Consider the following 25982-nt stretch of genomic DNA (forward strand, 5'->3'; position numbering starts at 1 on the left):
TTATAATCCATAAAATACCTATCCTTTCCTATTGACAAAGAATATGAGTAACTATGGTTTCTTCTATGAAGTAGAAGCATCTGGGAGTCCTTAATTGCAAAGAATTATTAAAAAAAAAAACTTAATTTCTAAAAGGCCAAGGGGGGGGCTAAGTAAATATAATTAATATGGAAATAATACTTCCATTTCTTTTTAAGACTGACACTTTATAACTAAGGAAGAGGAAACAGTAGAGCAATACCATTACCAGGTCGTCTTCTGTCTCATTACCATTACGGAGACTGTGAGTTGGGATCAGAGACCCAAGAAAGAATTGAGAGAACAGTAGTAAAGATCATGTAAAAAAGAATGTGTATCATGACACTATATGAATCTTCTTCATCTGCTCTTCTTCCCCCAACTTGGCCTTATATTTGTTAGCTGTCTAAAACTTGTCTTCCTCTCTACATTATTTGGCATTACTCAGGAAAAGATACTTTTGTATTTCATATAGGTCCAGAGTGATATACTGCAAAGTCACTGATGAGTAGTCTATTAAATTAAACTTGGAACCACTATATACAAAAATCAAATAACTTTACAGCAGAATGAATTGCAGTCACTGCCTATTTTATCAACTATTTCTGATTAATGAGGGGAAAGATACCAGTCCAGGCTCATACTGTGACATTAAGCATTAATTACTACTGTCAGTCTTCCATAGGTCAGGTTATATCAAAGGGAAGAGAAACAGGTACATGGTAGGGATGAAGGATAGTGCAAGCACAAAGAGCATGTTGACAGAGAACAAGCAGGACAGTGTGAACATTTTGAAAGCACAGAAAAATACTTCATTCTTCTGCAATGGGAGCACATAAAAAGTAAGAACAGTGAGGATTAGAAGCACCTGCATCTCATTGGTCTTATATTGAAGACAATGAGCTCTTTAATCTTAGCAGAAACTTCTTATATAGTTATTTCCCAGAACTCTGATTTTTCACAGTGAAACAACTTTTACACATTAGATTCACATAGATAATACAGATAATTTATATATCCTAAATATATTTGCAGACCTTATCCTAAAATCAGAGTCCCCTTTTCATTTCTAATTAAACAAATAAACAAATGAAAAACACATACTACCTTCCACTCAGGGTCATGCTTCCTTTTGTCCAGAGATGACTTCTCTCGCTCTTTGGCTTTTTTATACGCTTTCTTTTCTTCTGCCATTAGAAGTCGAGCAATCTCCTAAATAATATCCAGTCAATATAATTAACTACAGAGTTATGGGTGGAAAATTACTGGGATATTTCAAAATAATGTAGGGCAAACTCATTAACTCATTAACTTACCTCATCCTGGGCTACTTGAGCTGCTCTCATGTCCACCTGGGTAGCCTGTGGTATACAAAACACATACCAAAAAGAGTAATTTCATTGGAATCCACACTTTCCACTTTCAAAATCTTATATAAAATAAGCTGGCATTTGAAGTTAGTTGTGATTAACATCTCTGAAGTTGCTCATCAGCTGGTATACTTTTATTGTCAGAGAAGGGACTGTTTTCATTAAATTCTACATCAAGTTCTTAGGGAATTACCAGAACTTAACAATGCTGGGAGGCTGCTGCTAATGCTCACTCAGGAATTAACTACCCCTATCTACTTAGGGTAGTTTCCAACACACTCAGTGGACAGTACAGAACCCTATGTACATGGCATTTTTCCTACACATACATACCTATGATAAAGTTTAACTTACAAATCATAAACAGTAAGATTTAAAATAACAAAAGAGAACACGTATAACAAAATACTATAACAAAAGATACTAACTGCTTATTTTTAGATTTTTCCATCAAATATTTTGAATTACATTTGACCATGGTATTGAAACCACAGACAGTGAACTGTGAGTAAGGGGTAACTACTGTACTCCATTCCCACTGTCTTGATTTTTCTACCCATCAAAAAAGATACCAGTTTCTCAACTGAGAGAGGACTACAATTTTATAGGCCCTATAAAATTCATTATGTAATTGAGATGTGATTCAATTCACAAAAAACCTGATTCACCTGAACTTTTGCCTTAAAATGTGCTCACCAAAAGTTCTTCTTCTTGCAGTTTTCTGGCAATTTCAGCATCATACCATTCCTGATCCCTGTGGGTCACTCGTGATGGAGTAGACACAGGTTCTTTCATCGTTCTTGGCTTCATCCCTAGAAAAAAAACTCAATGAGGTTGTTTTCTAAAAAGAAGAAAAATTTAAATAAAGAAGTTTTCCTTTGATGTCTAACACTGACAATACTCCTCCATGCCAGAATGAAATACATTTTTCCCTAGGCATGGGATGCATATAATCCATACATTTGAACAAAGTTACCCACCAAAATCTGCCTGGTAAAAACCCCTCTTGCATAATTTTTCAACAGCAGAAAATCATGCAAAAAACTGCAAGTGAGGCTTTCACAAAACAAAAAATGGAAATAAATCACTGAAAAAAAGAATTTAGAGAAATGCTTATAGAATCAGTTTTTAAAAGACTAAGCTGACAAGACTGGAGGAAAAGAGAGGCTTCCTCCTAGTTCCTGTAGCCTGCATATCTTACTGCAGAGGAGACAGGTACAGCATCACCTGCAAGTGATGTGGAAATACCTGCTAGCCATACAGTGGCTTCTGCTCTAAACAAATCCACTTGCTTTAGAATTTTCCCATAGCATTGATCTGTCCATTAAACTGTCATTGCTAGCCATGAATCAGTGCTCATGCCTGTAAATCTAGCTACTCAAGAGGCACAGACCAGGAGGATGGTGGTTTGAAGCCAGCAGGACAAATAGTTCAAGAGACCCTATCTAAAAAATACCCAACACAGTACAGGGCTGGCTGAGTGGCTCAAGTGGTAGAGCACCTGCCTAGCAAGCATGAGGCCTAGAGTTCAAACACTAGTACTGACAAAAATAAAAATAAATACATAATATCATTGCTAAGTTTTAGAGAAGACATAGCAATAAAGGAATTATCAGAGAGCACAATGACCTAAGAATTTTATTCCTCTAGGGAGAAAGGGAGAACTGGTGGGAAACTTTGGCTTTTTACTTCAATGCTTCAAAATTATGGGATTTCCCTGTTTACCCTTTTATGTTAGAATTACTCAACAGCATGAATATATTATACTCAGAAATAAGAAAAACATTGAATAAATGAACAGTGTCAGCCATCTGGAGGATAGCAGCTTTCAGTAAGTGGACATTGAAATAGAAAGTTTATTCCTGATTACCTATTTCTTTATACCAGTGGTGCTAACAACTGCCACATAGTAGAATTACTTGAGAGTGCTTTAAAAATATTTTCCCCAAATCCCAAAGATTCTAATTTGATTAGTGTGGGTGAGCCATGGCCTTGGGTAAGCCTTTCCAATTGCTTCTTATTTGCAAGTAGCACTGGTACCACAGTTTATTATAGTATGCCCAGCCATTAAAATGACTGTACATTAAAACTATTATTAAAATGTCCCACCACACTTGATTCGTTTGCTGTACACACATACACACACACACAAACACACAAGAAAATTACATGAGAATTTAAGTTACCTTGTGAAGCCTATCTTTTAGCATTTCAACCTAGCAATGTGGTAAATTCAAAGGCTACAGACTCATATTGCTCCTCCTACCTTTACCATAAGAACGGCAAGGAAACCTAGCTTTCTTAGCTTCAAGACTTATTAGGATCTGATTACACAAATCACTTCAAATCATCTGCAGAGCTACTAAATCTTATGTGCTGGGCAATGTAGTTTTACCCTAGATTTCTGACTGGTTTGGAACAGCAAGAGAACACCATATATCAATAGAATACACATATCCCTGAGTTATGATAGCTCAGTCATACAATCTAGAAAGGCAGATTTCAGGAAAAACAATTGAAATTAAATAAGGAACTTAGCATTGGGCAAGGTCAGTAGATATACATGCTATTATACCATACTACCATCTACAGAAAAAGATATTTCAATGAGCAGCACAAAACCTCACTAAGGATGACAGAATATGCCTACCTCTCCATCTTTGCTATCTAGTGAAATGAAAGAGTAGGATGTGCTCAGATTTTAACTTACTAAACTTTCTTATACTCTACACAACAGAATTAACCAAGAAAATGCTTTGTTTTAATTTCTATCAAACACATACCATTTTATTTCTATTAAAGGTGTAGTCAAATGAACATCCTTAATTAGCCTGAAAGGGTGATAAGACTGAAATCACTAATTGGGCACCAGTGGCTCAAGACTATAATCCTATCTATTTGGGAGGCTAAGATTTGGAAGTATCACGTTTCAAAGCCAGCCAGGGCAAAAAAGCTCCTGAGATCCCATCTCAACCAACAGCTGGGCACGGTGACACATTCCTGTCACCCCAAGGTTATAAGAAGCTGAGATCAGAAGGATCACAGTTCTAGGCCAGCCCAAGCAAAAACAAGTTCACAAGACCCCATGTCAACTGGAAAAAAAAACTGGGTGTGGTAGCAAGTGGGAGGCTGAAGTTGGGAGAATCACTGTTCCAAGACAGCCTTGGAAAAAATTTGTAAGACCCTCATCTCAACAGGTTAAAAAAAAAAAAAAAGCTAGGCATGGCGCCTTTTCTCCTAGCTATCCCAACTATGGAGGGAAGCCTAAAAAAGGAGAACTGGAGTCTAGACTGGCCAAGGCAAAAACTGAGACCCTATCTCCAAAATAATCTGAGTCAAAACGTCTAGACATGGCTCCGGTGGTAGAGTACCTACCTAACAAGCACCAAACCCTGAGTTCAAGTCCAGTACCATCAAAAATAAAGGCTATAACCATTAACAATTAAAAAGAGAATGACAATTTCATAAATAAAAGTTAGAATCTGAGGTAATATTATCTCAGGTTCAAATATTTAGAGAGGGACGCAACTTAAATCCTTGCTATATCACTGGAATTTGTAATACTCACTAAGTACAAAATCTCAGAGCCCGGGATACTGAATTTCTGGGCTGGCAAGAATGCCTAATCATTGTAGTGTCGTCTGTACCTGAGGTGGTGGGAGTTCTTGTAAGTCCATGCAAAGAACCACAGACAGTGCAGTAGAAAAGCTATCATTACACAGAGATGTTTTAAAAATTGCTTAAAGCATAGTGAATTAAAAGAATGAACAGAATAACTGGTGTCATCTTGGCAGCCTAAACAGAATCTGAAAACTACTTTCAATCAGGTGAGCCGTATTTCCATCAATTCCATATATATGTATAAACTCCTCAATCTAATTATTCTTTGTCTTTTCTGTTCATCATCCTCCAGTATGAGAACACAAGAACCTCCCCAAATGAATGCACATTCTTTTTTGGATAAAGTCTGACAAAATAAGATAAATTGTTAAAAGTACTAGTGTTCAAGATAAATTTATTCCAAGCATGAAATAAAATTAAACGATGACTGACAGATTACCTGGTATCATGCAAGAATGTCTGAATGAAGCCATCTGACATGCAGGGAACGACATACTATATTTGGCCAACAATACATAGGAGAAAATACATATTTAATGGTCCTGAGAGGTTAGAAGTTAACTTGCAAAAAACCAGTAAGCTATTATAGACATATTGTCCAACAGAGAAGTTTCTCTCAAAGGTCAGGTATGGCTTCATTATCTCACAGAAAGTTAATTAACCATTTATCAATTTTATTCTACATTGCTTTTTCAACTGATTCTATAAATGCTCTTGGAATTAGCTTTGCCATCCTAACAGTTTCTTCATTCTTAAGTTAAATAAAACTTCGACTTGTGCTAACAACTTTAAGAACTGTTTTCAACAGTAATTACAGATACCAATACACAGTTATCATATTTTAATGTAATCATGACTGACTATTCTACAAGGGTTGCAAAATCAAATGACAACAAGGCCTGGAAAGGTAAAATTTATGCCAAGCTGAGTATATACTGAACAACCACTAATCAATTAACACTGTAGCCATTTTAATGCTTGCCTAGCCACATTATTTTTTAAACCCTTGTGTTAGCAAAATAAACATCTGTCTACAACTCCAGTACTGTAGCCTGTGAGTCAGAGTTTAGTTTCATGCCTTCTAAATCTGTTTAAAACACCATGGAGCATAACTAAAAGTCCTAAAGGCTAACCATCCCTCAGAGCACATTTAAAGTCAATTTCACAGAATCAGAAATGTAACTATCAATTTGATTGCCATTTCTTCCCCCATACGCCCTACCTTTAAAACTAAAGTCTTTCTAAATTTGTATGCAGTGCACTTCCTCATAAACTTACTCCAGAGAGATTACATTATTCTCTTTACTATTCTCACAAAGTTCTTTCTTCATGTCTCCCTGACATGACATATCTAATTTAGAAGTGTCCACTTACATATCCATCTTTTTGGCTTGACTATTAACCTTCTGAAGTTCAGGGCTAAGTGTAAACCCCAAAGCAAGAATATTTGCAATATACACTTCAATATGGCTTACTAAACTGAACTTTAATTTTCTTTACAACCACATCCTTTGGTAAGAGATAAATGGGATGGGAAAAGCAACTGTATCAACCTGAATGTGCAACCTAAAAACCAGTTTCCCAATCACAAGTAGAGAGCAACCGAGCCACAACAGGCTGCTCCCTCATACTCCTTTCCCAATAACCCTTCATCTCTACAAGCATCAATGAGTTAAATGAAACTAGATGATAAATATGCCTATTAGAACATCACTCTAAAAATTGTGTGGTGCTATGAGTGTTACAGCCACATGGAAAAGCCCAGAATCTCAAAACACTGTCTTAAATACTGCCTATGCAATTCCTCATTTTATAAGTGAGAAAGATGAAATCTAGAAAATCAAGTGTTTCTAGCCCTCTTGGCAGGCAAATACAATTAAGTCATTATCACCAGATCTAGTCAGTGGCTCATGCCTTTAATTCTAGCTACTCAAGAAGCTGAGATCGGAAGGATCATGTTTTGAGGCCAGCCCAGGCAAACAGTTCCTCAGGCCCCGTCTCCAAAATAACCATAACCATAGCTCAATGAACTGGAGGCATGACTCAAGTGGTACAACACCTGCTTCCAAAGCAGGAAGCCCTGAGTTCAAACTCGAGTCACTAGAACTTCTGGGTTCACTGAAGTAAAACCAGAAATTCAGGAACTTTGGGCATCAGAATCTCTAATGTATAGTCTAGGCAAACGAAGTAGTGTATCTTGGATGGGCACCTCTACCTAAGCAATCAATGTATTCTCACAGAAGGCAAAAAGTACAAATACTTGCTTCTATAGACTCAAGATCAGATAAATACCTTGTATAGTATTTGGCTCCAGGATTTGTTTCAAGGACACAAGCACAAACCAGAGAGGAAAAATAAAAGATTTGTTTAAGATGCTTATTAATTTACATACATGAGATCAGGACTTCCAACAAGGCTGACCTTATTACCTGTGTCATGGTTGTGGTACACTTCTTCACTCTCTGAGCAGGGAGGAATCCTGGGCCTGTGTCTCCTTTCTCTGTGCTCACCTTTCCCAGGGCCCCTCCCATATACAGGTTCCTTACAGTGAAACCCTGCTTTCTTTGAGGACTTGGGTGAAAGTCGATCTTGGTGTCGGGACTGTTTTCCCCAATTCGGCACTCGATGGATATTGTTAGACTCCCAGTCACCACTTTCAGTGCTCAGAAACACCTCACCATCAACCTTGGGAAGTGGAGGTCTCCGTAGTCTCTCCTGACCAAGCTGCTTCCTTTCATGCTCAGTGGTAATCTGGGGATCATCTCTCACTTTGTCCCAGCTTGAAGATGACAGGGATCTCTCTGATGAACCACATTCTTCCAGCTCTTCCAAGTTCTCCAGTGGGTGTCTTGATTTCTCCTTCCTCTGCTTCAGTGTCTTTCTCTCACTTTGGAGTTTATGAGACCTTGAGTATTCAGAACCCAGTTCCCTGGCCCTCCTTGACCTTGGCTGGTCTGAGTGGACGTAGAGGGATGTAAGAAATAAAAATGCAGATTAACTCAATGAGAAAATGAACTCATGACACAGTGGAAGTCAGGGCTCAAGCTGAACTTGGCTTTTAAATGGAGAAAGCTGCTTTTTCAACTTCATAAACTAAGAAGAGAGGATGAACATTTCCTGGAATGGTTCATGCATACATAAAATTTTCTGGATACATAGCCAAAAAGGTGAAAACTAAAACTAAGTGAAGTAAGTTAAATCTGAAAGAAGAACTTGATCATGATTAGGTAGAGTTAATAGAGTATTTTCATATTTGCCAATAACAAAAATTATAGCCATTAAACATTAAATTCTACTTTATAAAATCAATTTAGAACTAGTTTCAAAAACAAGTAGGGGTTCAGGAGTCTAATAAAATATAAGAAAATTAGCTTTCTGATTTCACAGATTTTCAAATATTCTTATTAGAAGTGCCAAAAAAAATTTTAATCAGAATGTTGCTAGGTTCTACTTTGTTCAGAGGAATGGCTCAGAGATCTTAGGATTCCCCTGCCTTGCCCCTTACGTGGCCAAAGCAAACATTCCCAATCACTTCAGAGAACTGCCCTATATCACAGTCCAGTGTGGAAGAGGATAGAGGAGAATTTTAAGTGAGTAAATGACCCTGTTATCTCTAGATGATTTTCTTCCTAATTTTAGTGGAAACTGGGCAGAGGAAAAACATTTTTAAAAAGAAATGCCATAAGGGAATACATAAAAAGGAGTCACTTCCAAAATATATTTTTAAAAACATGATTATTGTCTTTCTTGTACAGAATAAAGTATGCACTAAATATATGTGTCCCCAAGTTTAATACAAACTTCAAAACAGCACACACATGGGTGCTTTTGTCAGGTACCATTTAGCCATAACCATACTATGAAAACAAAGGAAGCAAATTAACATGCACTTTGCAAGAACATGTTGATTTTAGTATTTTTGAGGACTGGAGATGTGGTTCAAGTGGTAGAGTGCCTGCCTAGAAGGCAGGAAGCCTTGAGTTCAAACTCCAGTACCTCCATAACAAAAAGAAACATTTTCTAAAACTTTTACTACATTTTGGGAATAATAAAAAGAAATTCTAATTCCATGAAAGCTGCTAAGATACTTCCCTGCTGTAATTATCTATTTGCTGAATTTCATTTGAAACAGTTACCACAATTTTGTAAGATGTACGGGGGGAAAATAAGATTATACATTTTCTTAGTTTGTAGGGTTTTTTTATTGTTTGGTTCACTGCTTTAATATCGATAATCTGATGTAAGAAATAGAGCAAAAGGAAGACATGTGCTAAATACAACAATGATGCCACAGCTTCCACTCACAAACCTCAAACTTTGCTTTTACATCTTCATAGGAAAAAGAAATCTGCTTCAAAGATAAGTCTAGACTAAAATCTGTCTTCTAAACAATCTGTAAAAGTATTTATCTCTTTAACTCATTATTAAATTTACTCTTGACATGAAATCAAAATTGAAATAGAAATTAATCTGTGATTTAAAAATAGCATCTGCTTATCTGCTCTTTCATGTAAACTTTTTTAAGTCTATCTTTGTAAGTGAGAAAGCATTCACTGCTACTGTGGTGAATTAATGTCATACTGACCAGCCACTGAGTGATGACCACATTCAGGGGACAATGATTTAGTGTTCATACCAATGTGCCTGCTCAGAGAGGTACATGAATGAAGTCCACCTTTAAGCCCATGACAAACAGAAAGGATTTTGTTTCAACATGAATTTTTGAGGCTATGATTTTTTTTTTAATTCCTCCTAACAGTTAACCAATGGTAGTTCTACTTTAGGAAACTGAATTGAAAGAATTATTGCAGTGCTATCACTACATTTTCAGAGTTAAATAGAAAAATTAGATTTTGTAGTTCACCTACTGTGGCATTGTTAAATCTGGGGGGCTGGGAAGAGTGGTGGGGAATCTGTTTGAATCCTTTCAAACAGAAGTTGAGGATGTTTCTTGAGACCTAGTTATTTGGCAAATATAATTAACTCTTTCATTGTCAATACACATATATACAGGTATACATATAACTGTATTTTATGTGTACGCCTCCATGTTTGTCATTCAAGATCAGATGGTTTTTGTTTACATAAAATATTATTCATACATAGCATTGATATATGCATAAAAATACTTTCAAGTTTACAACTCCTTCATCAAAATTACATTATTTGATTTTTTTCAACATTTACATGAAGGTTGTACTTTTAGAATTCTATTTCCCAGATGAGAAAAAAGACTCAGAAATTATTATAGATAACTTTGCTAAAATTACAATTGTTCTAAGGAATTGACAGAACTTGAACCATAGTCTTACATGACTTAAAAAACTATGGCATTAAAAACAAAATCAAAAGCATGACCATAGCACAGGGTGACTGGCTTTGAAAGAAAAACATGGATTCGCAAATGAGTAATACAAACCATTTCACAACTGATATACATTTGAAATTGCTTTGGGTAATTTTGCATTTACAGAAAATATATAAGCAATCATTTTTAAGATTTATTAAAGTTCATATAAAAGCTGAAAGAAAAACCATTTCTGTAATGATATACTGTAATTATTAAATAACTTAGGCAAAAATCAAGCTATACACAAAGACAGAGATGTACAATTAAAAAATATGCCAGATGTGTTGGGAAAGGACCAATGTGAAGAACATGAGAATGGCTTTGTAAATATGAAAAGTTCCTTATAATGTGGTCTCTGTGGAAATCAACTTGGTCTAACTCAGAAGCATTTAAATGAGGATCATATGTTCAGAAATATTATCTCCAAAATGTTGAGCATCTGTACACACATGCTCAGGTCACCACATGCTATTCCTCAACACTCTCAATCTCTCCAAACAAGCACATGTGTCACTCACCACAAGTTTACAAAGGCAGTCAAAATAAATACAGAATTTCTGTAAACGTTCTGGTGTTCCTGAAAAACCACTAAATTCTTAATATAGTCTCCTGCTCTAGAGATATGAATCAGGATCATAGTACTCTAGTTCAAAACAAACAGACTTGAGACTCAAGTTAGAATAGGTTTTAACACGGGCAGGTTAAAAATTAATATTTTAGTGTACAATATTACTTACCACCTGATGTTTTTATAGACTTGAAAGTTTAAAATAGTTGCTTTTATTTACAGTGAACATGCCTCCAGAGAATTAAAACTTTAAAAAAAGGCTTTATTTCTAAGATTTTAATTGAAGCTGAAGAGTAACTCCTTACCCTCTGTTCCACAGTGTAGCAAAATATGGTAATAACTTTTTTTTCTTTTTAAATGTATTAATATATAACTTCATCAGAAAAACTAGTATCAGAATGATGGTTATCAAGAAAGTGTTGAGCATTTCGCATATGGAGGAAGAAAGCATCAAGCAGTAAGTCATCAACCTGTTTACTACACAGGTGATAGAGCTGAGCTCTAACTATGGTAAATTCACCTTTAAACTGTAATAATACAACCACCTACATATGCATTACTTTCAATCTACTCATTAAAGAAAATGAGTAACTTCTGTAGTGGAATTAGTTGATAACTGATTTGCAAGGCCCTTTGGGACCACAGGTCTTAAAATATTTACTCTCTAGAAGTTTTATCTTTAGGTTTTGTTCACTGGTCATCCTAAACATATGGTATCCAAGCTGAATTTCAATAAACGAACACATGAAACTACAGGAAACATATTTCCTCTGACAAATATCTGGAAAGCACTGGACTATGATTATGGATATTCATTTCCCAACACATTTTTAAGATTAAGAATCACCACCACCGTACCATCACCATCACCAGACTGCAAAAGTGAGCACCAGAAAAGTGAGACTCTAAAAGAGGGACTTCATTACGCTGGAAATTTCTCTACGTGGTAATCAAACAGCAAAGAAAGCATCAAAACCAAAAAGTGAACAGCAAATCTCAAAGTTTAATATTGCTTGCAGTAAGAAGGCTAAACCATTGGACAAATTTGAAAGATAAGAAAATATGGAAAAAAGCTTTGTTACCCAATTAACTGATGCATGCTGTACCTTTTTCATTCATACCACTTTGCCAGTTCAATCAACTACTGTTCAGACTTTCTTGAGAAAGGTTAAGTCCAGAGACTCATATGCCATTTTCCACACCCTGCCTTTTGTGCTTAGAAGGTAATATAGCACTCCAAGTGGATGCAGCACAAAAGAATGCCACCAAGTGGTACAAAGTTTGAATGGTCATAAAAATAGCTGACAGAACTAAGGAAAGATAAACTCATTAAAATCAAATAGAATCCTAACACAATTTAAAATGTACTCAGGGCCTAGTATAAGAGAAATGTCTCCATGTCTGTAAGGTCACTTTATGGACAACAATTAAAGGGGTGTCTTACAGTTAAGTCTAGGGACAAAGTAGGTCATGATGTAGACATTGTTACCTCCATCTTCATAATAGTAATTATCTCCATAAGCATTGGCGCCAGAGAACTCTGGAATGTGTTTCTTTCGCTTTTTCTCTTCCTGCAACTCCTTTTCTTGCAAAAGGCGAGCTATATCCTATGAAGATAAAAGGGTATGGAAATAAATGTTTACAGAGAATGAGCAAAATTGATATAGGGAGTGCCACATTCTGCCCATAGCTTTCCAGACTTTCAAAAGCCATAGATGATTACTCAATGGGGTGGCATGTGATCTAGATGAGTGATACAGGCTTTTTCTTTTTCAATTCAAATTCAAATCCAACTCAGGCATTCAAACCTAGTGCTGCCGAAAGCTGGTCATACAAGAGAATTTTTTAAGTACTTATTTGTGGGCTCTTCTTCCAAGCTGATGATTCAGTGAGTCTGGATAGGGAAGGCTACAGCAATCCATAAAACTTTATGAACTGCACTTATAATTGAACTTTAAACTTTTAAGAAAAATTCTGTGGATGATTCTGATTTCATTTTGCATGAGAGCACCACTGTGTTAACTGAAAAAGAGAAAACTATCTCCCTCATGTCTCCCACCTATCTCTTTCCCAGGCAAGTTTTTAGCAGTTGCTCTGTGTAAAGCATGGTGAGGGAGTGATGAATAACATTCTAGCTCTACTTCCCAAAAGACTACCATCCCTGTATAAAAACAAAGATGTGTACAAATAATCATAATAAAATCTCAGAAAAGGGTTGGGTGTCTATGGAGTACAAAAAGAAGGAAAATTATTTCTGCTTAAAGAAATTAGTACAATACTTTGCAAGGCTTTTAACAACTGAATTTCAATAGGCAAAAGAGAGTGGGGTGGGAGAGGAGGGAGAAAGGGAGAGAGAGAGAACATTAGCAAAGATGTTAAGGTTTTTAAGAGGCATCTATCTATGGAATGGCCAACAGTCTAATTAGAACATAAGATGTGAGGGATAGCTAGAGAACAGTCTATGGCTGGATCACAGGCAGTCCTTATATTCAATCTTAGGAAGTCTGGTGTCTATGATATGGGAGAAGAGGAGTTACTAAAGGTTTTGAGCTACAGAGTGACAGTGCTCTGAATGTGAAGACTGTTTCTACAAAAGCCCCACAAAACAGCATATAAACTTTGGAGCTCATGCAGATTTTCTTGAGCGCAATTCCATACCTCTCATCAGATTAATAAAAGTTCATGCATATGTGACATTAATGCTCATTGGTGCAAATGGTAATAAAATAATAGGTTGAGATAGTTCTTGATAATAAAGACAATAAATGCTTAGATACTAATGATGTACACTTGAAGCAAAAATTACTACTGAAATTTCCTGCAGGTACTCAGGAGATAGAGATAAGAAGACTGAAGTTCAAAAGGTTAGCTAGTGCCTATCTCAAAAACCAAGACACGAATGGTGGGGCATGTCTGTAATCATAGCTACTTAGAAGACAAAGATAAGAGAACAACAGTCCACAGCAGTCCCAGGAGAAAGCCCAATACCCTACTGAAAAACAAGCTTAAGTGACAAACAAGGATAAGGCTATGATTTCAACCCAGTACTGCCAAAAAAAATCTGAATCTTTCCAAGAAAATATAGAGAGATTGCAAAGCAACTTTCAAAACAGAATTTAACAGAGTGAGTAAGAACTTTGTTCAAATGTTTGCAAAAACAAGATAGATGCTAAGGCTAGAAAAAGTAAAAATGACTATTTATATACATAGTCTCTTTTATTATTCATCAACATAGTCTTAAAAATCTAACTATATTAAATAAATGCTTCAATTCAAACTTTAAATATATTATTAAGATATTGCTTTCAACTGAGTTATATACATTATATACATATATTTGATTTATTTTTTGATAATCTATTTTAAAGCTCATGATACTCAATGTCTGACCCTTGAATGAGCACTTGCGAAATGCTGCAAGTAATAATGAGAGGTAATGGATACAAATCCTACTCAATGCAAGTGTACTTTTCATGTATATTACTATTAATTTCTAATACTTTTGGTGGAAAAACTCTCCCTTAACTCTAAAAGTTACGATGGTTCTTTTTACCATTTCAGTTCAAGCCAGAGATGTTTTAAAGGAGACATTAGGAAAAGACTAGGAATGACTAATGTGAATTTCCTTGGGTTTCAATTTTTAATTTATACAGTAAAACATCTTTGTTGTTGTTATTGTTGGCAGTTCTCCAGGATGTAAACTCAGGGCCTCATACTTGTTAGGCAGGTGTTTTAACATTTAAGGCACATTCCTAGCCCTACAATGAAAGATTTGAACTATTCAATCTTAAAAACATTCTTTTTACTCCTTAATGTGTCTTCTTAACAAAGCTGTAGAATCTTAAAAGGTACCAATGACTGTGTCCAATTTACTATCTCTGATGTTTTAAATAGTTCCTTTCAATCAGTTAGGAAGAGAGATGAGGAGAGATAGTTTGTTCTCCGAAAACTATTATTACTTCTTACATAAAATTTCCCAAATTCCTGAACTGTTGACCACGTAAATGAAAAGGAATGTAAATACCTTCCTGTGTTGCCATGTTTCCTAAGCACCCAACACTACATTTTTCCTAAGTAGTGTGCTTCACAATAAACAAAATTTTCCCTAAGGAAAAAAATACCAAAGAAAATTATCAGGTCCAATTGTCAGCAAAATTATTAAACTACATTCCTGGGACCTTATAAGTGCTTTCCTGATACTGAATTCAACCCTAATGAAAACACATCAATAAGCCACTCTTCCAGCAAGAAGAATTAGGAGAAAAACAAGAATCATGCTTTCTTTATAAATGCATTAGCTAGTCAAGAAAGTACTCTTAATTAAGTAGAAAAATAATAACCACAGCATGTCATATACATTAGCACCCAAACGTTTCTGCTTTTCTAAGCTAAGTTCTTTTTTGAGTAAGTGTCTATGTGGGTGAGAAGAAATGGTCTGCTAGGCTTGCAGAAGGGTAAAAATTCAACAGAAAATTATTACATAGGTAAGATTTTCTCAGTTCTCCCCGCTTTCCAAAAATACAGTGTAATGAGGTAGCTAGGTATTTTCAATCTAGAGTGATTTCTTCTGAAACAAGATAAAGCTGGCAACAATTACTAGTACCACATGGATGGAGCTAACCAGCTTGATCACCTCCTTGATATTCAGATTCTCTCCTGCAGAACAGTAGTCTAGAACAGCATTTCCCAGCTCTGTTCTAGAGAGCACAGATCTCAAAAAGTTCTCCAAAAAACTAAAATAAAACCATTCAATAGAAAATATATAATATAACCAACTCTTTAAAATACAAATTATCATACTTTAAAACTAGGATAAAAGAAACCCATTATCTTCATGTAGCCCAGGATTTCCCAAATTTATTTTATGATAGCTCTTTTTTTACATAAAAAATATAAACCTTGTGGAATTAATGTTTTATATAACATAACAGAAAAACAAGTATTCAAGAACTCCTGCCAGATGTGGGTGGCTCACGTCTAAAATCCTAGATTCTTGGAAGGCAGAGATCAGTAGGATCATACCTGGGCAAAAAGTTTGGGAAGCCCCATCTCAAACAATAGCCAGACATGGTAGCATACAACTGTCATCTCAGCAATGACAGAAGAGTAAAATACCAAAGCTGGTCTGGGCAAAAAGTGAGAGCTTTGCAAGTGCCAAGGCCTGAGTTCAAAATAAATAAATAAAACAAAAAAGTCAAATTCAATTTTCTTTAATGCATCAGGCAGATTTTAGGCAGATATTCTTAAGTAACCCTGTCCCATAAAAAGACTTCCTGTAAGTACAGTGACTGGAATGAGAATTTACCATTGTATCTTACCTCCCCCTCTTCTATTATCCAAGCTCACTCAACTCTGGAAAATGTAAAACTAACCATAAGAAAGGGCAAGATAAGGATCTCTAGAATGCTGGAGGAAAGTCATAAAGAAAATATCATGCTGTAGGGATTCTCAGTAGGGAATCAAGATATATGGTCAATATCCCACATGTCCTTAACTATTAAGTGTTAAAAGTAAAATGAAGAGTGTAATACAAGACCTAGCTGAAGGCTCTGAGTTTAAACCCCAATAGAGACCCCCAAAATAAAATAAACCACAAAAGAGTGGGAAGGCTAAAAATGAAATTATCAAATGAGTGTCAAAAAAGAACATAAAGAAAGCTACCCCATTAGATTGCTAAACTACTTCATTAACTAGCATTACCAATAATTATCATGTTATATTAACATCTAACTCAGTAGTGATCTGAAAACAGCTATAATTTCAAAAAGGTGATCCTACAGAACCAGGAAAACCCCTTAACATCAACTCTGGATATAAAGGCATCAACATAACTAGGACAGGGATAGGACAATTTTTCCAATTAGAAGTCTCCTTGCCCTTCTGTTCATAAAGTGCTAAAGCACAGTAAAATTTTAATGACTGAAAGATATTGCTATTTGAGTTAGTCTCTAAATATTACTTATATATTACTTATATAAATATTCTTTCAGAGCATGAAATTCTAATTACCTAGGAGCACTATGGTTCATACTAGATCCGTTTTTAATGTAAACTGGTTACTAAGTTTATCCCTTGAACAGTTTATATTATAGATGGTTTGAGACTGTTGAACCCTGCACCACCATCTTTCATTAGACGTTTGGCCATTCTAATGTTTACTTAAGCAAAAAAGAAAGTTTTTTCCTAAAATAATTCCACATTCACATATATTTGGAACAAGATTTAAACATACAAATATATACACACACACATATACAAATACACACAGCCACAGTTTCACTTAAGAATTAGTTAAACTAAATGCATTCCTTTGACTTATTTTAAAGACACTGACAAATACTTATGCTTGTGGGTAAGAGAAGGATTTCAGTGGAATTAATCTACTTGTATTAACCACAAATTCATATAAAGTACACCCAAAGGCTACAAGTCCCTTCACAGAGCACCTGGAGAGAAACTCAACAACTATAGTGAGAGATTCCAGAAATAAAGGGAGGGATGTGGGGGGGAGGGGAGGGAGAAAGACAAGACAGAAGGGGGAAGAAAAGAAAAAAAGGAAAGGGAGGGGAGATGTCCATAATTATAGTAAAAGAACAACAACAACAAAAAGCTTTTCTCCCTACTTTTCTTCTCCCTGCATAGTAATGTTACTTTCCTTACATTCTATTAACAAGCACAATAAAATGACACCATGACAAAGCTGGAAATGCTCTCTGACCCACACAAAGCTATAACTTCATTATTTTCAAAAACAATGTCCTTTATAAAGAAATCTCTGGCCCAGAGGAAAGGGGCCTTTATCTTTACATCTGGTTGTTTTGGGGGGGTTATAAACTACTCAAGAGAGCTAACCCCAAAAGTCTCTTAAGATTTAGGTGAAAATCTAAAGAGGACTTTTCACAACCTGTATTGCTGAATAACTAATTAACTAAGCAGCTCTACAAGGAAGAGGAGGAGCAAGGAGGGGGTTAAGAAACAAACAAACAAAAGAGAAAGAAAAAGAACTAGGACAGTTGAGGAGTAAAAAACAAGCAATGCCATTTCCAAATACTATCCAGAAAAATAAGTTACTGCTGCCTTATCTCCTCTGCCTTTAAGGCACCCAATTTCAGCCTTCGATGACAAAGTTTATTAAGGCAAATTTTGTATATTTATTAATAACACACTAGTTGAGGCTAGTAAAACATTTTCTATGAGAAAAGAACATCTTGGCATGATATTTTCTTCTAATCTAAGACATGAGTTGAAAGATCAACAAATTTGAATGAAGTTTTTAAGGGCTAATCTCACCTAGTTATTAAACCTCCATAACTCTATTCTTCCACTCCACAGGGGAAGAGGGAACATTTCAGTGAAGGCTCCCAAAATCACACCCCTAAAGACACATTTAAACCTGTTTAGTTTTCCCCTAATTTTGCACATGTAACTCAGTAAAAGAAATCAAGGTTGTTATAAAGGTTAGAATTATGGAAAAATCACCTGGCCAGAAAGTAAAAGGGAAAGAGTCATTATTAATTTTATATGCTCCAGAGGTTTCACTGAAACCTCGCCTTTTAGGGTATGTGTAATCAAAATGACTTGCTTGTTTCAGAACCTGAGGTTTTACATTCTTCAATGAGATGCTAAAATTCACGCAGATAAAAGTTAAAGGGCTAAAATTTACACCCAAGTCAACCCAACTCCAAAGCGCACATGCTTCATATTGTACCACAGTACACCAGTGGTACAACAGACTAGTCACTTCTTTAAAGACTTCTTCATTTAAAAACTGTAGTTAATTACTACGCTGCTTACTTTATGTAGTGTTACAGTGAAATTACTTATTATAATCACTATTTAGATTCTAAATGTCTAACAGTGTTTTGGTATCTCTTTCAATCCTGTTTTTTCCCTGAATAGTAGGGGAAAAAAAAAAATCACAGGACACCAGTAGTATTTATAAGAAGTTAACTCAATCCTCTGTTATTTTTAGGATAGAAGCTTTCTTGTCTATAAAATATAATCACTTCTTTCAGTCTCTAGCTTCACCTCAAAGCAAACATTACCATAGAGAAGCAACATATCCTGCAGTAAAAGAGAAGCCTGCTGCGTTGCCAATAAGAAGTATCAAAAATAATCCTTAATTCTTACTTGCAGTTCTAATTACTACATAATCACAGTTTGTTTCTTGAGCAACTAAATACACTCACAAACAGGTGCCTCTCACGTATCTATCACTGAATAAGATATCTTGGCAGAAAAAGGGCAATTCAGCAGGAATAGCAGTGTATATTGGCTAGTCCACTCATGACCCTGATCATACAAATTGCAGAGGGTAATTGTATATGCCAGTTAGCCCAGTACTGTCCCAGTTTAGGTAATTATCACTAGCACCCCCTTTTATACTCAAAGTACTTCTGGGTATATAACAAAGCATACAATCACTCTACTATTAAAAATGACAACTCATTTTCTTCTCTATTATAAGTCAAGACAGTGGCTAAGAACAGTATAATAGGTATGAAAGAAGGTAGATGCAAAACCAATAAAAACTGAAATGCTGTATGTAGCACTATAGTTAACACAAAAACAAATAATCTCACAAATCAAGCACTGTTGCTAATTTCAATCATTTTCAGCTTCAAAAACAATAAAACCTAAAAATACATAGAGAATCAAACAGAGTAGTTACTTAAGATTATAGAAAAGTAAAACTAACAAGAAAAAGAGTGTGATGATAATGCTAGCTGACGGTACCCCACAAAGACTAATTCCTGACTCTGGTTTGCATTCCACTCAAGATCTGCTCTCTCTAAAGTTGCAAGAATAATCCAGGCACAGAAAACTTTAGTCAGTTAAATAGTGACCTTATTTGGAAATAGGGTCTTTATGGATGTATTTAGTTAAGTTAAGGTCACGCTGGATTAGAGTGCGTTCTCAAACAATGATTAATGTCCATTTAAGAAGATGAGAGGACACAAAGATACACACAGAAGAAGGTCATATGATGATGGAGGCAGAGACTGAAGTGACGCAGTTATAAACCAAGACTGCCAGAAGGCACCAGAGCTAGGAAGAGACAAGGAATGATCCTTCTCAAAAGGAAATACATCCCTGCCAACACCTTCATTTTAAACTTACATTCTCCAGAACTGTGAAAGAACACACTTCTGTCGTTAAAGTCACCAAGTTTGTGATTAAGTTTTTTCAGCAGTCATTCCTACAACATAAATTCACACCTTCTGTCAAATTATCCACTATCATCTCTCAAGACTTTATCAGGAAGGCAACTGATCAAGAGGCAATAAACAGTGGTCCATGGAAAGCAATGCTTGGACAACTGAACTCTAAAAGAGAAAAAACCTGCTACCCATCCAGCAGGCTCTACTGAGCCAGTGAATACAAAGGTGTTTGCTCGAGAGTTGAACACCCATCCTACAGGAGGTGAGTGCATTAAGTTATACCTCATCCTTCTTCTCCTGAATGCGCCGTCTCTCTGCCTCAATAGCCAGCTTCTCCTGAATTTCCTGAGCAATTTCACAGTCTTGTTGTTCACTACAAAAAAAAAGTGAAAATAATATGAATTTTTAAAAATGGGAATAAATCTGCCTAAAAATAACAAACACAATTTATTGTCTAGTAGTCACTGTGAGTCATTACATATTTTTACTCACTTAATCCTCATGATAATGCTACAAAGGGACCGATACTGTCAAACTTTACAGATGAGAAAACCATGGCCCAGAAAACTTTTATCATTTCCCCAAAATCACAAAGATCATGTGTGTTAGAACCAGAACCAGACCCACAGACCTTGCACTGGAGAGCTCCAGCTTCTCTTTCTCTACCATACCACTTCACCCTGCTGGGGTCACTCCACAGGAAAACAAGTATGTTTCCTTGGGATTCTGCTCAGGAGGTACAGACTAGGAGATCAGGATCCTCCAATATCCAAACAGAGTGCACAGAGAAAGTATTCGAGCAAGTTCACTAAAATGTCAATAATTCTATGGTCAACTTGAAGTGGTAATATGCCTGACATCATTTTATAAATGTTTTGATTATCTTTGCATTTATTTTTCAATTTTAACAACAAACACTAAAACACTTATGCTTAAACAAACAAAAAAAGGGGAAAAAAACAGTTTACATTCCTTAGCTTCAGTTCCCAACAGAAGCTTCTCTGGCAGAGGCCAGTTTTCTCAACACTTTGGCCACTAAGAAAACCAAATATAATATTGCTGCCACCCTAGTTTCTTATTATCTTTTTTCTCCTTGCTCTGTTTGATTTTTGCTATTTGTTCACTCAACAAAAAGTTAAATAACACCTACAGTAGGCAAGGCGCTATGCTCAACACTGAGGATGCAAACATAAGTAAATCTACCTCTTGCCCTCTGAGGTCTCGGAGGAGGGAGAAACAGGGAAAGCACTTCGGTAGGAGAAAGATTCTTTAAAATAACACCTTTGGAACAGCAGTTTCCACAGAAAATGGAGTTTGATTCTCCATTTTCCCATAGGTACAGAAGTTTCCTGGTTTTAGGTTTCAAGAAAAATCAGAAGCTTAAAATTCTGGAATGTAATCACTCTGGGGAATCCACCTTTTATACAAAGCTGTTTAGCTAAGAAACATGAACAAAAACATGCTTGGAACTGGCTACCTAAAAAGATGATGGAATTCCAATAGTGATGTATATATTTATATACCTTTGTATATCATATATATAAATCACATAAATATTATGTAAATGTATTTATTTATATTTTTAATGTTTATTTATATGAATAAATACACTCCCTCATTCTTCCCCTGCCAACTGAACTTAAAATATTCACTGAGTCTCAGAATTAATTGCATATTCCATGTTTAATGTCAGTCTTTTTTAATTAAAACGAATTTAGGGATGAGAAGTACTAAAACTTCTTTGAAGGAACTGACACACAATTATTCTATTCCAACAAAACGGAAGGAGTAAAAATTATTCTCACTTGTATGAGGAAATGATCCCCAAGGTAGGTCCAAAGAAGGTCCCAAAATGGTAATATAAAACTCTTTCAATGGTTCTCTATTCTTTAACACAACTTATTTTTTGGTCCAGTTTTTCACTACCTTTCTGGTCTCACTTCCTACTTATGCCCCTGATCACATTCTCCACTCCAGCAATACTCAACTTCTTCCAGCTACCAGGACATACCAAGTCCTTTTACCTCCTGTCTTTATCCATACTAATCCTTCTGGCTAGAATAGTTTTCCCCAATTATAAATTCACAACTAACCATCAAGGTTCAGATTAAACATATCACCTGTCTTCTGAAGCTTTTTTCAGTCTTTTCTCATTTCATAGGCATGAAATTTGTAATCAATTCTCTGTGATTCATGCAAGTATCTCTAGATATATAATTGCCCATGGTGTTTTCCTGAGGCCTTTAAAGTCAATGGCTATATCTTGTTCATACCTCTGGTCTCAACTGTCTTCCATGGTGCCAGGTCAATAAGTGTTTATATAGCAAGTCAGTAAGTGTTTATCTGCAAAATTACAAATAATCAAAAAGACAAACCCTTCCTCAAAGGAAGCAAAAGAGATAGGTTTTCCTGCTTTATTTGAACATGACACTGTAGTAAATTAAGGAGTTTCTTTGTGACCCTTTCTTCCTCAACAACATTGACCATGTGGTTAAACAATGGTAACGGTAGCATTATGGGTTTTGGTTGTAAGAGCCAATGTCAGAGAAGAAATATACCCTGTCAGCTTTAAAACATGGCAAAAGGGTAAAAAGTCATTGTGTAGGAAGGACCTTAGAAATGATCAATTTCATTTACCTATCTATTAAGGGAGAAACTGAGAGAGTTTCGTCAGATGCTGAAGTTGTGAGGAGAACTGAGTATTCAAGTCAGAGCTCTCCTGAAGCTCATCTGTTTCTTGAAAAGTAAGGGACTCAAGGAAAGTAACAGTAACAAACACAGCTAGGAAATAGTAAAGGAACCCAATGTAACTCGTAAATTTTCACTGGATCCCCCTAACAAATGAAGAATGATCATTTTCCTCATCTAAAGGTATGAAAAATAAATTCAAGAAATTAACAAATTGGCACAAAATCATAGAGCTAATAGAGTTCATAGGGTGAGCTCCATGTCCCCAAACCTAATTGTGTTACAAAGAAAAATTCCAAATAAAGGAAATTCATTAGATAGCTACTGCAGAAGTAAAAAGAATCAGAGGGAAAGGATGCGTTGTCCCCCTTCCCCCCCTCTACTTGCTGGCTCCACAGATACTCCTCACATCACTCCTACTGCCCAGATCCTCACAGGTCTTTGTAGCGCTTCTGGAGCTGAGCCTGGGCTTTCAGATCTTCCTCTTGGAGTTGCTTCGCCACCTGGAGGTCATGCTGAACCAAACGGTTCCGCTGAACATTTGATGCCAGATGATGCTCGACTGCAACAGAATGATTGCAGTTACAACACTCCGGTCTGGTGGTGGTGAGCCTCATAATAAATTTAAGACGGGATTTGCCATTAAGGAGAACTTCACATATACCACTCCATTTTGTGCTCCTAAGAACACTAGGTAATAGACAACAGAGGAATTACTATTTCCACTTTTCCACTGAACAAAAATAAAAGGGACCAAAAAGAATAAATAATTTGCTTTGGGTCACAGCAAATAATAGTCGGCTATTCCAGGACTGACTTCTTTACAAATATTCTAAAGTAGGCCCAGTACTCTATTAGTACATGTTGCCATTCTACTTATTAGCTACATCTTTCAATTTTTTGTATATTAACACACAAGTTAATGATTCAGAAATCATGAACTCAAAAACACGTCTACAACTTAGTGTTACTTCCCATCAGAACATTGCATCCACGTTCAGAAAAGCCCATAATGTGATATAGACACCACTGCTCCCTGGAAAAGGCGTTCAGGCCCCTATGCACAGGACAAGAACAATTCTTATGCCAGTGCATACCACATACATTTACAACCATGGCTCCCTCTTACAACAAAGGAGGGGAAAAGTTCAAGCACCTCTTTTCCCCCTAAACACTTAGCATTATTCCAATCCCTGTCAGCCTGTCTTACTTCAAAACACACTTCAAAAATTCATCCTTTTCCTGGGTGCTGTTTGCCTAGACAAATCCTTCAGAATGGAAACACAGTGTAACCTGGTAACAGTTCTCTCCCTACCTCACCCAAGAAACTAGCCTCAAGCTACCACTTTAAAAAAAAAAAAAAATACTGGAGGCCCATGAATAAGAGCCATTACTCACTTTCTTGTTCCTGCAGGCTGTGAGCCAGGGTGTGGTCCTCCAGGACAGCAAAATCTCGGCACACTGCAGAGGATGAGAGGGAGGGAAAGCAGACAGGAAGGATCATTACTAGTGCTTTAACATAAAAAGAAAAGATTTTTGTTTAATTCAAAACAATCAATTCACTAGTCCTCTTCACTCTTCCCCAGAACCAACTGGGATTGTAATACATATATGCAAAGAATCTCCCAGTGTGGCTATCTTTATCTCAAACTAGCAAAAATGTCATGTTTTTCTTTTTATCTTTTATGGATTTTTTTCACAAAATCGGAGAACTGGAGGGTAGAACAGGTTGGGGGGTGGCACCGGTGGGAGGAAGGAGGTGGCTGGGAAAGCGGTAGGAGGATGAATGTGGTGCAAATAATGTATGCACATGTATGTAAATGCAAAAATGACACCTATTGAAACTGTTCCAGGAATCAGGGGAGGCGGGGATGAAGAAGAGCAGTGGAGGGGGTGAATTCAAAATATATTTGATACATTGTAAGAACCTTCATAAATGCCACAACATACCGCCAACCAGCACAACAATAAAGGAAAAAAAAAAAAACAATCAATTCTAATTATTTTGAGATAACCAACTTTATAACTTGCAAAGGAGAAAACAGTATAAAGTCTTCATCCACAAACACCCGCACAGTGTCACACATTAATGGTTAGCTCTGGCTCCTTGCCTGAGGTAAGGATATTATTAATCACAGCATCAGGCCTAAAATTTCAGTCTCCTTCTATAATGGAAGGGTAAGTACTGCTGAGTGAGCGCGGAGTTCTCATAGGGTGAGTAAAGTCAAAAGAAATCTAGCCTATGCCTCAGTCATGTGAGTACAAAGGATTCTCACCCAGGGAGTTATATCTATTTTGGTGTCCTTAAGGAAAAAGACCACCTTTATTAGTCCATTGGGTAGGAGAATCCTACTTTAAGAACAGTCACATTCTTTAATGAATACACCCCCCACCCAACCCCCACACGAGTTACAAGGAGGCTCTAGGTTTCCGTAAACCTATAGCTGCTTCCAAATAATCTACAAACCTAAAGAAAATGGGAATGCTGGAAAAAACCAGGTAGCTGCCCTTAACTTAGCCTCCGTTTGAAGACCCAGGCAAAAGCATTTTCTGGCCTATTTTGTTAGAAGCAAAATGATAAGAGATGGCCTCCTCAAATTGCAATTGCAAGTTCCGGTTCTTATAAAGAAACATATAAACAAAACAAAACATCTCAAAAAGTGCTGATTTGAAGATAAGTAGTTTAGGTGATATGTACCCAATCCAAACATGTGACTACTGATAAATTAAAAAAAAAAAAAAAAAGAAAAAGAAAAATTCCCAAAAGCCTCTAAATGCAATGTATGGGACTCATGAAACTGTTCCATAGGGCTCTTCAGAGATTACAGATTTGTGTGCATCTGAGGACATTTAACTGAAACAGAATAAAGAACACTTCCTTACCATCTCAGCACTTACGCACATTCATGTACACATCCTATAGCCCTACCCCTCACTGAGAGACAATGCAAAGAAAAAAAAAAGTAGTAGATCCTGGGATGGAAAGATTACTTTGAAATGGTTTTATAGTAGAGGAATCATTCTTGCCCAAGAACCATATAAACTGAATATGAGTTGCTTACCTTTCTCAAATGTAACTGGAAAGCCAGCAATTCTAATACAAAGCTCTGTTGTTTTTCATCAGGTGTATTCCCAGATAATTCTAACAAGTTGAGGCCCAGGTCAAGTTACTCTGAATTTCACAGAATGAAGTGCTTTCAAAATGA

General features: G+C 36.2%; 1 protein-coding gene across 4 annotated transcripts in view; it reads right to left on the reverse strand.

The window, feature by feature from the left end:
• Positions 1-25982, reverse strand: part of Ccdc50 (coiled-coil domain containing 50) — a 63686-nt gene that overhangs the window by 10905 nt on the left and 26799 nt on the right. For 3 of the 4 annotated variants that reach the window (XM_020174045.2, XM_074073520.1, XM_074073521.1), the window contains 8 exons: positions 24175-24237; positions 23212-23338; positions 20371-20461; positions 12417-12534; positions 7439-7963; positions 2085-2200; positions 1335-1379; positions 1126-1230 (listed from right to left, as the gene is read on the reverse strand). In XM_020174045.2, coding sequence (XP_020029634.1) covers positions 1126-1230; positions 1335-1379; positions 2085-2200; positions 7439-7963; positions 12417-12534; positions 20371-20461; positions 23212-23338; positions 24175-24237 — 1190 coding nt within the window. The remainder of the gene's footprint in view (positions 1-1125; positions 1231-1334; positions 1380-2084; positions 2201-7438; positions 7964-12416; positions 12535-20370; positions 20462-23211; positions 23339-24174; positions 24238-25982) is intronic. The other variant, XM_020174044.2, reaches the window with a different exon arrangement.

The sequence above is a fragment of the Castor canadensis genome, chromosome 5 (assembly GCF_047511655.1).
Source record: "Castor canadensis chromosome 5, mCasCan1.hap1v2, whole genome shotgun sequence".
NCBI classification, from domain to species: Eukaryota; Metazoa; Chordata; class Mammalia; order Rodentia; family Castoridae; genus Castor; species Castor canadensis.